Source organism: Eretmochelys imbricata, chromosome 8 (genome assembly GCF_965152235.1).
Source record: "Eretmochelys imbricata isolate rEreImb1 chromosome 8, rEreImb1.hap1, whole genome shotgun sequence".
Taxonomy (NCBI): Eukaryota; Metazoa; Chordata; order Testudines; family Cheloniidae; genus Eretmochelys; species Eretmochelys imbricata.
This window is the reverse complement of record NC_135579.1, coordinates 72,205,260-72,218,645: the sequence shown is the minus strand read 5'-3', so window position 1 is coordinate 72,218,645 and position 13,386 is coordinate 72,205,260. Positions and strand designations below refer to the sequence as shown.

The 13,386-nt window shown below is 38.4% G+C and overlaps 1 protein-coding gene across 1 annotated transcript in view; it reads right to left on the bottom strand.

The window, feature by feature from the left end:
* Positions 1-13,386, bottom strand: part of DPYD (dihydropyrimidine dehydrogenase) — a 502,649-nt gene that overhangs the window by 321,926 nt on the left and 167,337 nt on the right. The window contains exons 6-7 of the mRNA XM_077825357.1: positions 5,343-5,539; positions 1,005-1,086 (exon numbers count right to left, since the gene is read on the bottom strand). Coding sequence (XP_077681483.1) covers positions 1,005-1,086; positions 5,343-5,539 — 279 coding nt within the window. The remainder of the gene's footprint in view (positions 1-1,004; positions 1,087-5,342; positions 5,540-13,386) is intronic.

The window sequence follows — 13,386 nt, the reverse complement described above, 5'->3', positions numbered from 1 at the left end:
TGTAATGTCCACACAGCTATTTTTACTGTGCTACTTGAAATGGAGCTAGCATGGGTCTGTCTACCCAAGCTGGGAGGCATGCTCCCACCCATAGTGTAGACTAACCTTACAGTCCCTTTACACCACTCCAGGCATTTTACTGAGCATAGAGGTGTTGAAGTGGGGAAGGGGGGGGTGAGGATCTCACTCTAGGTCTCATGATTCCCAGTCTGCTGCTCTATCCACTGGACCAATATAAACGACTATGAGTTAGGATTACTTATATGATTCTTATATGACCTTAATCAGTGAAAAAGTTTTATCTAGTCTTCTATGTAAGGGTTTGATCCTGAGATATGTTCCACACACATAACTTCTATTAAAATGAGCGGGAGTTATACACACTAAATACATCTCTACAACAAACACTGAATGAACAATAAAACAACATTCCCATTATCTAAAAATAATCAAGAAGTGTTGTTTGTTTAATAAAATGCAGCCAGTGCAAAACTATTGCTTTCCAAGAAGTTGAATTACTGTTATTGTTTATAACAGATCATGTCACTACTTTGTTAATTTAATGCATGTAATAAGTAAAATAAACATCAATGTGAGATTGCATTACAAGCCATTAAAAGAAAACTGGGGTGGAGGGAGAAGTGTCTAATATGAATGTATTAAGTAGTACCAAACATGCATGAAAACAACTTGATTAAAGAAATCAAATCATTCCAATAGCTACATTGAACCCCTAAAGCAATTTAGGAATTTGTTTCTTACAGACAATTAATCACATGCAGGCATGCCAGATGAGAACTATTGATTGCCCTTTTCCAAACTAGTGGCATTCAGACAGCAGACAGACAAATGCCCTGAGCAAGAGGAAGCATCTTCCTGCCTCTGCCTAGTACAGCTTTTAATTGTTCTTCACTAATGTGCATGACATTTTGCTGTTAATCTTTGACAGAGCTCTTGCTCCTTTTTCTTTGAGCTATACATAGGCAGATTATAGTTTTCATTACCTTCACTCCAAGGTCCTTCATAAGCTCAGCTTCGAAATTCACTACATCATACGGCAACCGGAATTGAGGGATTTCAGACGTACTAGAAAAAACAAAAGAGACTGTGAAACAATTGACAGTTATTAAAGAGCCAAGGCTTTTCAGTTACTGAACATTAAACACATACTGTGCAAATCTTGTGAATTTTGTGTCCGTACAAAGATGATTTTCAAGTATTTAACAGAACTGTGAAGGAACATGACTCATCTAATTAAAGAGATTCAGTATTGACAAACCAAAATTATCCACCTCGAAATAGGAAACAAAAAATTATTTTTTTATCCTTTTTTACATAAGCCCTTTTCTTGTTAACAAGAATTCTAAATACTGTTTAACATTGTCCAGTGCTGTTTATTGCATATCTCTGTTAACCTGGAACTACAACCAGTTGGATAAAGAAACCAAGAGGTTGATCAGTTTCTCAGTGAATCACAACTACATTCCTACACCTTCTTCAGTAACAATATCTAAAGAGAACTACTTTTGCTTTCTATAAAGGTTAAAAATACGTCACAAGAGGTTGTAACCATCAATAGCTAATCCTTTTCTATATTTATAAACACATTCTATGCTGAATGTGTCCACCTAACAGAGAAAGATTCTAGCCACAAATGATGAAGTTACCCAATAATTAATAGTCAAACTTCCATTTTTTTTTAAGTTGGATGTCTAAATTATTTTCTAGTCAATGCTGGGCACATTTCACCCTCCAGTTATATTCTACACATTCCCTTACATTCTAATACAGTGTACGAAGTCAGTAATTTGAAATAGGGTCTTATTCCAGACTCATGTTTACTATTTAAATTAATGTATGTTCTTACTTTGTTCTTTTTTTCTTTTTTCCTTTTTTCAATGAGGGTGTTGAAGCCTTCTTCAGTGTCCGAATACCACAGATTTACTGCCCCAGGGGTATTAATATATAGGGCCAGATTCTCAGCTAGCATAAATCTGCACGGACTTTGATGGGACTATCCCAATTTATAATCAGCTAACAGTCTGGCCCATTAAGTCTAGTGAAGGCCATTTTAAATGTCTTCATTCAATAAAGATAAAATGATACAACATCCAGAAGGTGAAAGATACTCCTAAAGCTTCTGGAAACTAATCTCTTGCTAAAATTAATATAGTTATAATTTCCATAACAAAGCCCTCGGACAGAAAGATTTGTAATGGCTCCATTTTACATGTTATTATTGGCCACTCCAACCCCTTTACATCTAACTCTGATTCATTGGCAGATTTCATTTATTTTAAGGCTTGTCAACCATAAATACATAGCAAAAAAGTTGACTTTACTACTTTTTTTTATGGTTTCAAATACTGACCAGCTTGGTGCTCTTCTGCCCAGCACGGAACTAAAAGCATTCTATATTTCAAAAGTATGTGTCATGACAATGCAACTTCATGTCACAGTAAGAAAAGAGTGGGCCAAGACAAAGGATAACGAAATAGAGATTCAATAAAGAAATCCATTAAAATAACAAAATCTTATTTCTCAACCTATAAATATATTTGTTGAAGGCCTTTCATTTTCTCAAATATGAGAGAGGCCCAGTATACCACTGGTAGTATTCAGTAGCTGTCTCTATTCCCAAGAATATTTTCCTTAATTGCTTTAAAAAGGAGAGTGTGTGTGAGAGAGTATGTGTGAGAAAGAGAGAGAGATCAATACTGTTGCACTTTGATGTTATAGAAATTGGAATAATCTGCTGTCTTTCTCCCAGATAAATATTCTTCATACTAACTATAATCCTGATATACATGGGAAGAACATGCTCAGAAAAAAAAAGAGCCTAAAAAACCACCAACACTGCATCTATAAGGCAATTGATTCCAAATACAAAAGTAATTTGGCCTTTTTAGCCATTTTGAATTATTTACTAAGTCACTTAAAACAGAATCCGGGGCAGTTGAATTTGTTAAAAAATATTAGCAAGGTACTGTGGCCACAGTTACGGGTGACAGCTGTCAGATTAACTTCCCTTCTAAACCAATGTCAAAGTGAGATAAAAGTAGTTAAGGCCATGTTCTGTCTTTATTCCAGATGTGGAACTCCCATTAAATGTCAATGGGTGTTTTGCACAAAGAATGAGAGTAAAGCATCGCCATGATTTAGGGCTGCTACTGACCTTGTGATCTTCCAGAATGGAAAGTGGATGAGAAGATCACGGACCACATGAGAATGGGTGACTCCTCAAGTAAGGCCTTTTGGAAGGGGGCAAGGTGACTGAATGAAATTTAAATTTAATTCACTAAGAAATGTAATGAATGGACACAAAGTAAAGTTCACATTGCTCAGATTACATATACATTGATATACATTTCATAACTGAAGAAAGGATTACTTTAAATTAATAACAAAGTTGCAGCATTGAGCACAAAGTAGATGTGAATTGTCAACAGAATAAAGTGATAGTATAAGAAACAGCCTTTTTTTAAAAAGTGACTAAATTGACTTTCAATAAAATATTTTTAAAAACCAAAACATGCTACTTCATTAAGTGGACAGATACATCTTGCATAAACTCTGCAATCCCCTATGGCAGTTGATGTTAGTAAAATGAGTCTGTGCGGTGAAGTGTCTATAACACAATCAGCTAAATTAACACTTTTGATAATTAGGCAGAACAGTTTTGAACCTAAATGGAAGTCATCAGCTCTACTTTTCTAGCATTGCTTAACTCTCTGTAACCTCCAGGGATTAAGTATTTGACACCGAGGATCAAATTCATTCTGGTGTCAACTCCATTAACTTCAGTGGTGTTGCACCAGGGACAGATTTGGTTCTCCTTTTTTACACTTCACTGTGTTTTTTTAGATGTGTGATATTTTACTTGTGTGTTGACATTACATTTAGCCAGTATTCAAATTCTAATATATATTAACACACATTTAGAGGTGCCACCAGTCTTGGAAGACATAATCACAATTACAGTCATAATGAGAGAAATTCATCCCTCAGTGCAGAGCACCTGTTAAAATACTTTCTGTGTCGTGATGGTGTAAGTGATGTTCTAGTGGTGCAGAAAGATTGCAGTACTGCCCTGCACCCACTGAAGAAATGGATTCTATCCTTCTATTGTATAGTTACCTGCAAAAATCCCATTTACTCGGGCTGTGTAAAAGGCTGGGGAGATCAGGTGTGAATTTCACCCTTACGGAATGATTTATGGAAGTTGTAAACACAGATTTCACTCCAACTGTATGTGATGATTGCTTTGTGTTTATTTTCCTGTATACTTGCATAGGGAACTTCATAAAATCATTCTAAATTTAGAGATTTCCACCACATTAAAAATGCTTTTAAATTATGTTAAACAACTCTATTCATTATTGCACATGGTAGAGCTAGAATCACAGTAATTCATCATCCTTTAAATATAACTTTTGGATTTGGGGAGGCTGTTCATTACTAGATTTTCTAAAGGATTCATCTGATAATACCTGTGAAAACTGCAGCTTTGTATTTTACAGAGCAGACTAAAAGTGGGTAGAGAACACCCATCCAGTATTTCTCAGAATCACCACACAGAAGTGGCTACTCATGGCTGTCAGAAGTAAACAAAAGATATTTTGTATCTTGGATTATCATTTAAATGAAAAGAGATGTGACGTTAATCTTTTTAAAATATGCAGACACAGTGGGCCTGATTCTTTGCTCTTTCAACTGGTGTAATGGAGTGAAGAATCAGGCCATTTAGCATGTGACATTCTAATGTATTAAAAGTCTGAAACACTGTACATTGTTGTTTACTAATGCAATAAATGAGCCATTAAAATAGTTAACATTCGGCCATTTACAGCCGAAATTTAAAAAAAATGTACAGCCACTTTTTGTGCAAGCTTCTCTAGCACCTGAGCAAAGCCTCATATAAATGTACAGCTCAAGGATTTGCATACACAGATACTGATGTGATTGTCCAACCTCCACTGGCAAAAGTGTGTATGCCCTTTTGAGAAGGCAGATCTCAGTTCCAATTCTTTTCATACCTCCATGGCTAAATGAAAAAGCTGCAGATGTGAGAACTATGTTTCCCTTCGTAACCGTCATATATTAGTCTACTTTTAAACATAATTTGGTTCTTTACAGTCACTGAACTTGAATGGAATTTTCGAACATGTGCAACTAAGGACAATATTTAACATGGATGAGGAATGTTGTTTGTTTGTTTTTTTAAGTGAATCTTTAAAATTTGTCATTATCTCCCCTGAGTTTCTGGTTTGACCAGAGGTGAACAAACTGTATTTCATATGCTACCCACAACCACAGAAAACACCCATTTGCCCAGTTTTTACCTTAAGCCACCAATGTATTCCTGTTTTTCAAATATGGTGATGTCTGAGTAACCTAATCGAGCCAAAAAAGAAGCACAACTTATACTTGCAGGCCCAGCACCAAAGAGAGCTATCTTTGCATGGTAGGCTTCAGATATCTTTGCTGGGGGAGGTAAGAAAGGGCTTCTAATCTGAGGAATATTCATAGCTTTGAACACCTGAAAAGAAATACATTTAAGTAGTTAAATACTGTACAAAGACAACCCCAGTATTCAAACTTTATTACAAATGGCTTTAAAATACTGATCACAGTGTAATTTTCTGCTAGTATTATTACAATTTTTTTATTTCAGTCCATTAAAATAGACGACCATTATATAAATGCATACAAATGTTCATTTGGATCCATGTCCAGGGAAAGGGATTTCTTATGGAAAATCTTCCATTGCACAGCAGATAGACTCCTCCTCCCATCTCCAATTTGCCAGTCAATCGTGCCTGTCTGAAAAGTTACTCCCCTAGCTCCCTTCACCCTTTGTGCACCAGTACAGCTCAGAGCAGGATTTAGTTATCAAAGACTATATCAATATGGCAAACACAACTGCAGGATGTTTTATAATAATCTCCCGTGACTCCCCATCCCATGTAACCTTTCATGTTACAGCAGTATAGTGTTCTCAGTTTTAGTTTCTTTAGGGGTTCTTTTTGGTCTTTACAAAGCTACTAATCTGGGGTGAGATTCTCAGATGGTATAAACCATCATAGCTCTATTGGCATCTTAAAAGGACCAAAGGACATGACCATAAAAGGAGACATTATTGGAGAAATTAGCAATATGTCAAACATGCTCAAGCTTCACCACTTATTTTTCCCTTCATAATATCAAATTTATAATAGTAATAAGTAGGGATCCTAGAAATGCATTTGCCATGGAAGAAATGCGGAATTTGCAATTTTTACAGAGAATCTTTACTTTTTACATTTTGTGAAAAAATAAAAAACATACAGTAGAACCCCATGCCACCAGTGCACACACAGGGATATGGGGATGCTTCAGCCCTGTACTGTGGGGCTCCCACTATCAGATTTCATTTTAATAGCAGAAAAACATGGATTTTTGTGGTTTTTAGTGGAGAATTTTGGGGTTTTTTTGATCATGGAAAACTAGGATACCTGGTAATAAGATACCATGCATGGAATATTTCTTTATTTCATTTCTCAGCGGATCAAATCACTTGGCCTTCAGCCTGATACTTTATACTTCCACCAAAGTCATACAACAATAAAAACTAAAACACCTGGAATTACTCTGTTTGCATGAGTAATTAGAAAGTAGGGGAACCCAAAGATAGTAATATAGTGTGCAGAATTAAATATAGCCTGCATTGATGGAAATTCTGCACAGAGTCCCAAAGTTACTTTAATATTGAGATTTATGGGAAACAAAATTCAGGGATGGAGAAAATCCCCACCTGAGAAGGAGAACACTGAAAAAAAACAAAAGATGTGGAGCCCCTTGCTGTTGTGCCTCCTTCAAAACAGGGTCCAGATTAGCCTTATTGTTAAAGAAAAATGTTTTTGTGATTAATGCACTAGATGGAAACTCAAGATCTGTCTCTGCCACAGATTTTCTGTGTGTCTCTTGGGCAAGCCACATAGGTCCAGATTTCAAAGGTATTTAGATGTCTAAAGAAGTAGACAGGCATCTAGTTGTGTTTTCAAAAGCTCCTAAGCACTTGTCTATTGATTTTAATGGGAGTTAGGTGCTCTTGAAAATCCCATGTGGTTCTTATCTGCTTCTTTTGGTACCTACCTCTGAAAATGTAGGCTTGAGAGCCAGATTTTCAAAGATGATCAGTGATTTTCGGTGCCCCAATTTGGGGGTCTCTAATTTGGGATAACTTAAATGGGACTGATTTTCAGAGGTCAGGTGAGAATTTTCTCTAATATTTAGGCCAATGGGGATTGCAAGAAGCAGTGCAGACCGAGGGATGTACTGGCTGCCGCTTCCCGCAGCCCCCATTGGCCTGGAATGGCAAACTGCAGCCAGTGGGAGCTGCGATCAGCCGAACCTGCGGACGCTGCAGGTAAACAAACTGTCCCGGCCTGCCAATGGATTTCCCTGACCAGCCACGTGCCAAAGGTTGCTGATCCCTGGACTAGATCATTCACACCTAGCAATCAATGACCAAGAGGAAGGAGGTTAACCCCCCTCCACACACACACACACATACACTCTTAGCAGGGAAGCAGAGCAGAAAACAGCTTTAGAACAAAGGGTGGAGAGATGATCGGCAATGGGAAATGAGTGGACTTCTGGAAGAGGCTGGCTGCTTTCACCTGGGACTGACAAAAGGGTCAGAGAGAGACTGATGCAGTAATGGAGCCCATTACCAGTTGAGAGAGACAGAAGCGGTATTGGAGTCCATTAAAGCTCAGTTGGTGGATGGCTCTGGCTTGGCGAGATGAACTATGTCTTAACCTTCATTTCTATATGCTAATCTAAGGACTTTCCAATGCTGTGTTCCATTTGACTAATAACCCCTACTGTTTTGAAAACACTGCCTAGTGTCACTGCAAGTATGCATTAGTCCCTGAAGAGTGTATAAGCCTACGAGGAGGAGCCTATCTCACTTGGACTCACTGGGCAGAGCTCACAGTGTGAAGCAGGAGTGCTTGAGCCCAGAGGCTTGGTCTCTGAGTTTGGGAGGCAGTGTGGCCTACCCTGAAGGAAGATTGGGGCCCCTTGGAGGGTCTGGCAGACTGAAGGGGTTCCTGTTTAAAAGCTGGGGCATAGCACTGATTCTGGGATCTATGACAAAGCCACTAGCAGTTATAACTGAAAATATCACTTAGGCAGTTATTTCTTTACAATGAAAAATATCACAAAGTTTGTTCATGCTTCACATTTTTAAACAGTTTAAATCAGATACAGAGACAGATTCTAGATTCATTGGAGCAGATTCTGCCTTGCATGACCACAGAGTGTAATAGCAGGAAGAAGGACCCTCTCTGCCTTCTGCTGACTGTGTAAGGACAAGGCAGAATTGCAGCCCCTAAGCATTTTCCATGTAGCATCCTGCTCTTGCTAGCTTGTGCATATGGGAAAGGGAGTTATAGCTCCATTCCATCTCTGGCACTTGTGGGGCATTTTGGATCCCAGTTCTGTATCTTGGTAACAGCACTGCAGTCTCGTACATTTAAAATGGGTGCAACAGTTTGTGCTGCCAATGAAAAAATCTCAGTGCATCACACTAGAGAGAGCCCTGGGAATCACTCTGCTTTTCTAAGGGAGAGCACCTTTCAGTATTTCCCAGGGGCAGAACAGCGCCATATAACTCCCAATGCATGGCTGTGCCCTACAGGCACCATCTAGCCCTTTATAAATGTATACTGTTAATAAACTCATTACCATAAGTGTGGGTGACATCTAGCACAGTCTCCTCAGAAATGGGGAAGTGCATATTCTTTTCAAGTTAAAGTTTGGCACAAACTTATGAACTGAAATTTTCATTTATGGCTTGAATGAACTTTCGTTTTCTTCACACTGACTTGAGAACTCTCAGCTAGGTAAACCAATGATTAAAAAACAAAAAAAATTACCAGCCTTTGTAAATTGACATTGCATTTTAACAAACTGCAAGAAGCAAGAGATAGATAATTGTTTAAAAAAGAATCATTTATATCTGACAACTCAATATGGGAGGGTTTAATGTGGTTATTAATGGATTTCACAGGCTGAAAAGCTTACATTGTACTGTGAAACCAGACTGTGTTAACTAAAATGGAATAGGATTTTTTGTAAAATGTGTCCTTTATTAAATTCATATAGAAGGAGGTAGCGACTTCCATGATATTACATTTCCATTAGTTTTTATATATTAAAGGCACATGCACTTGTATTAGAATGCTAGTCAGTAATATAAACTATGTACCTAGCACAATTTAATGTATAAATTATGCAGTATGTATATAAAAATATTATTCAAGTACATTATCTTTATTTTTAAATACATTGTTCAGCAAATGGGAGCACTAACTGAAATGGTATAGACCTATGTCAGACTCATAATCTAACCAATTGTTATAGTAAATGGTGGAGGGGGTGGAAATCAGGTATTACTGCACTGTTAAGGTTCAGAAATCAAGCAATCATGCAGGAAATTCTAAAAGTTAAGTCTGAATGCACAACCTTAATTCTGTCTCGTTGTGCATAGGCTAAAACTGCCTTACACAGTGGAGCCTGCTATATCTTGCCATCTGGAGTTCAATGGGAGTTTTGCATTTTAAGGCTGTTAAGGCCCATAGTGTGAAAATTGCAAATTGCTTCAGTACATTTCAAAAAACTTTCACCCATTTTACAGTGAAGTTTCACTACATTATAATTCAAGAGATTAAATTTCACTGGGTTCCACTGTGCAAATCCTATTGGAAGGTAATTATTTCCCCATACCAAGTAAGTGTAAAATACCACCTTACACGTGAATACCATCTCCCCTTCTTCCTCTGCCCTGACTGTGGGCAAGTTATAAAGAAATTTTATGACTACCTTGGCAAAGAGAGGTAAAGTGCAATCCTTAGTAGGACTTTTACCAGTCAGGGATTTTCTCTTTCCCTTGTAATCTCTAACAAATGCCGTCCTGCTCTCCACACTCCCTATGCATGTTTGTATCTGCATGAAGAATTAAAACACTTCCTCCCCCCACTTCTTTAATGCATTTCAGCCATAGGCCTTGGCTGTTCCTACAGCAAACTCTGATCCTCCACTGCCCCAAATGAGAAAAACCACCTACCCAAGGTTACACAGTAGGTCTGTTGCAAGGCCAGGGTAAGAATTCAGGTATTCTGATTCCCAATCCATCATCCTAACCACTAGGCCATATTGCCTCCTTATCCATATATTTCAAAAGGGCCACACTTCAACTCCAGGTTCTCTTCATGCATTACTTTTGAATATATACAAAAGGTTGTGAACCAATTCTCTAATGTGCTTTTCAGCTTGAGTTTTCTGGGTTTGTCCAATTGTCCTGTTCTTTCTTCTCCTTTTCACCATTTTCTCCCCCCCCACTCCCCAAGAAAGGGTGAAATCATCAACATATTTTCTCTTTCAAAATCTCCATTACAGCCTCACCTCAAGGGCTCTATCCATTCCTGCCCATGATCTTGTGATATCTAATGCCACCATGCTTTGAAGGTGCGACTTTAAATTTGGCAGAGAGGTAGCTTTGGTGTAAGGGATGTATCTTTTGCTGTCCATTTGCACATGCTCAGTAGCAATTTACTAGACTTTCCACAAAGTTTCCATCTTCATTGGGCATTTTCCAGCCCAAAGCTGCAGGGGGGCTGAGCAGGATTTTCCCTGCAATCGCAATTTCTGACTTCTCCATGCCATACCGGGTCTGGGCCTAGGCTCTGAATTGAGAACAGGAAGCCTGTTTTTCTTGTGCTCTCACTGTCCTGACTCAACCTGTTCCATCTTCAGAGCAGAGTTTGAATAGTGTGCAGCGTGGGGCCACAGACTGAACACTGAGGATAAAACAAAACATTGAATAAAACTCACTAAGTGAGCACTGTCATACTGTTCTCTGAATGAGGCACAGTTCTTGGGGGAAAAATAGTATGTGATCATGTAAGTAAAGACAACATTACAATGCCAACATAGAAGGGGGCTGAATTAAGGTTGCATAGCCAACTTAAATTTTGGCATTTCTAAACTTTTGAGCGCTTGACTTTGTAATCTTAATAAAATTATTTTTAATGTAGGCTTGTGTGTGTGCTATAATATAAACTGAATATTCTTCAATGCTCGTAATAGCACACATACATTATACAACTGTAGCCTCTAATGTACAATTCAGTGTTAATTTATACCTCAAACTGTTCATTTTATGCAAACTATGAGTAATTTTCTAGTCTATTACATTTTATCAGTTTAAAGAGTTAATTAATTTCTAATGTATTTTAGTACAAATTTTTCTTATAGTCACTGTTTTCAATTCACAGAATGCTCTTTGTATTAACAACAGCAATGTTGTGAATTGCAACTCTGGATTAGGCAGCTCATTTCATCTCTAGATTTACTATTCTTAGCAGCACATCTGACACATAAACCAACACAAAGTGTTGGGGAAAATCACAGCAACAATGCTTCCCATAATCTACTATAATTCCAGAACAGCTAAAATTAATTTATTTTAAAAATGAACAAAACTGAATTAAAATGAAAAATTATTTTGGGTAGTTTTATTGTTTTTAGTAGTTAAAAATCTAAAATGAGAAAACATATTCCAAACTGTAGTTAATTCGTAAGAATCATAAGAACATGAGAATGGCCATACTGGATCAGTCCAGTAACATAGGCGCTGACTCCGTGGGTGCTCCAGGGTTGGAGCACTCATGGGGAAAAATTTGTGGGTGCTCTGCACCCACTGGCAGCCAAGCTCCCCACTCCTCGCCTCCTTTCTCTCCCCCCCACCTCCCAATGCGCTGCATCCCCACTCCTTCCCCTCCCACCCAGTGCTTCCTGCCACCCCGCCGAGGATGGTGGAGGGGCAGGAAGAGGCGGGCAGGGGCGAGGGGGGGGGATGTCGAACACCCACCAGGTAGAGGGGAAGTTGGCGCCTATGCCCAGTATCCTGTTTTCCAGCAGGGTCGGTGCCAGATGATTTGGAGGGAATGAACACAACTGGGCAATTTATCACAACCCATGTCATCCAGTCCCAGATTCTGGCAGTCAGAAGTTTAGGGACACACCATCAGGGACACACCCTGACCATCTTGGCTAATAGTCATTGATAGACTTGTCCTCCATGAACATATCTATTTCTTTTTTTGAACCCAGTTATACTTTTGGCTTTCACAACATCCTCTGGCAATGAACTCCACAGGTTGACAGTGCATTGTGTAAAGAAGTACTTCCTTATGATTGTTTTAAACCTATGTCATTGAGCGACCCTTGGTTCTTGTGTTATGTGAAGGGGTAAATAACACTTCCCTATTCACTTTTTGCCACACTATTCATGATTTTATAGACCTCTCTTATATCTTGCCCCCCGCCCCCTCCGTTGCCTCTCTTTTCTAGGCTGAACGCTCCCAGTCTTTTTAATCTCTCCTAATAGGGAAGCTGTTCCATGCACTCAATCATTTGTGTTGCCCTTCTCTGTACTTTTTCCAATTCTAATATCTCTTTTTTGGAATGGGGTGACCCGAATGACACACAGCATGCAAGATGTGGGTGTCCCATGCATTTATTTAGTGGCATTATCAAACTCTCTCTCTTATTATCTATTCCTTTCCTAATGGCTCCTAACATTCAGTTAGCTTTTTTGACTGTCACTGCACATTGAGCAAATGTTTCCAGAGAACAATCCACAATGAATCCAAGACCTTTTTCTTGAGTGGTAACAGCCCATTTAGACCTTCTCATTTTGTTTGTATATGTGGAATTATGTTTTCCATGTGCATTACTTTGCATTTATCAACACTGAATTTCATACGTCATTTTCTTCCCCAGTGACTCAGTTTTGTGAGATTCATTTATAACTCTTTTCAGTCAGCTTTGGACTTAACTATCTTAAGTAATTTTGTATCATTTGCAAATTTTGCCACCTCACTGTTCACCCCCTTTTTCAGATCATTTAGGAATATGTTGAACACCACTAGTTCCAGTACAGATTCTTGGGGGACCCTGCTATTTACCTCTCTCTACTGTGAAACCTGACCATTTAGTCCTACGCTTTGTTTCGTATCTTTTAACCAGTTACTGATACGTGAGAGGACCTTCCTTCTTATCCCATGACTGCCTAATTTGCTTAAAAGCCTTTGGTGAGGGACTTTGTCAAGGCTTTCTGAAAGTCCAAGTACACTATATCCACTGGATCCTCCATGTCCAAGTTTGCTGATGACCATAATGAATTCTAATAGACTGGTGAGACATGATTTCCCTTTAAAAAAGCTGTGTTGACTTTTCCCCAAGATATCATGTTCATATGTGTGTGTGTGTGACAATTCTGTTCTTTACTATAGTTTCATCTAATTTGCCTGGTACTGAAGTTAAATGGTTTGT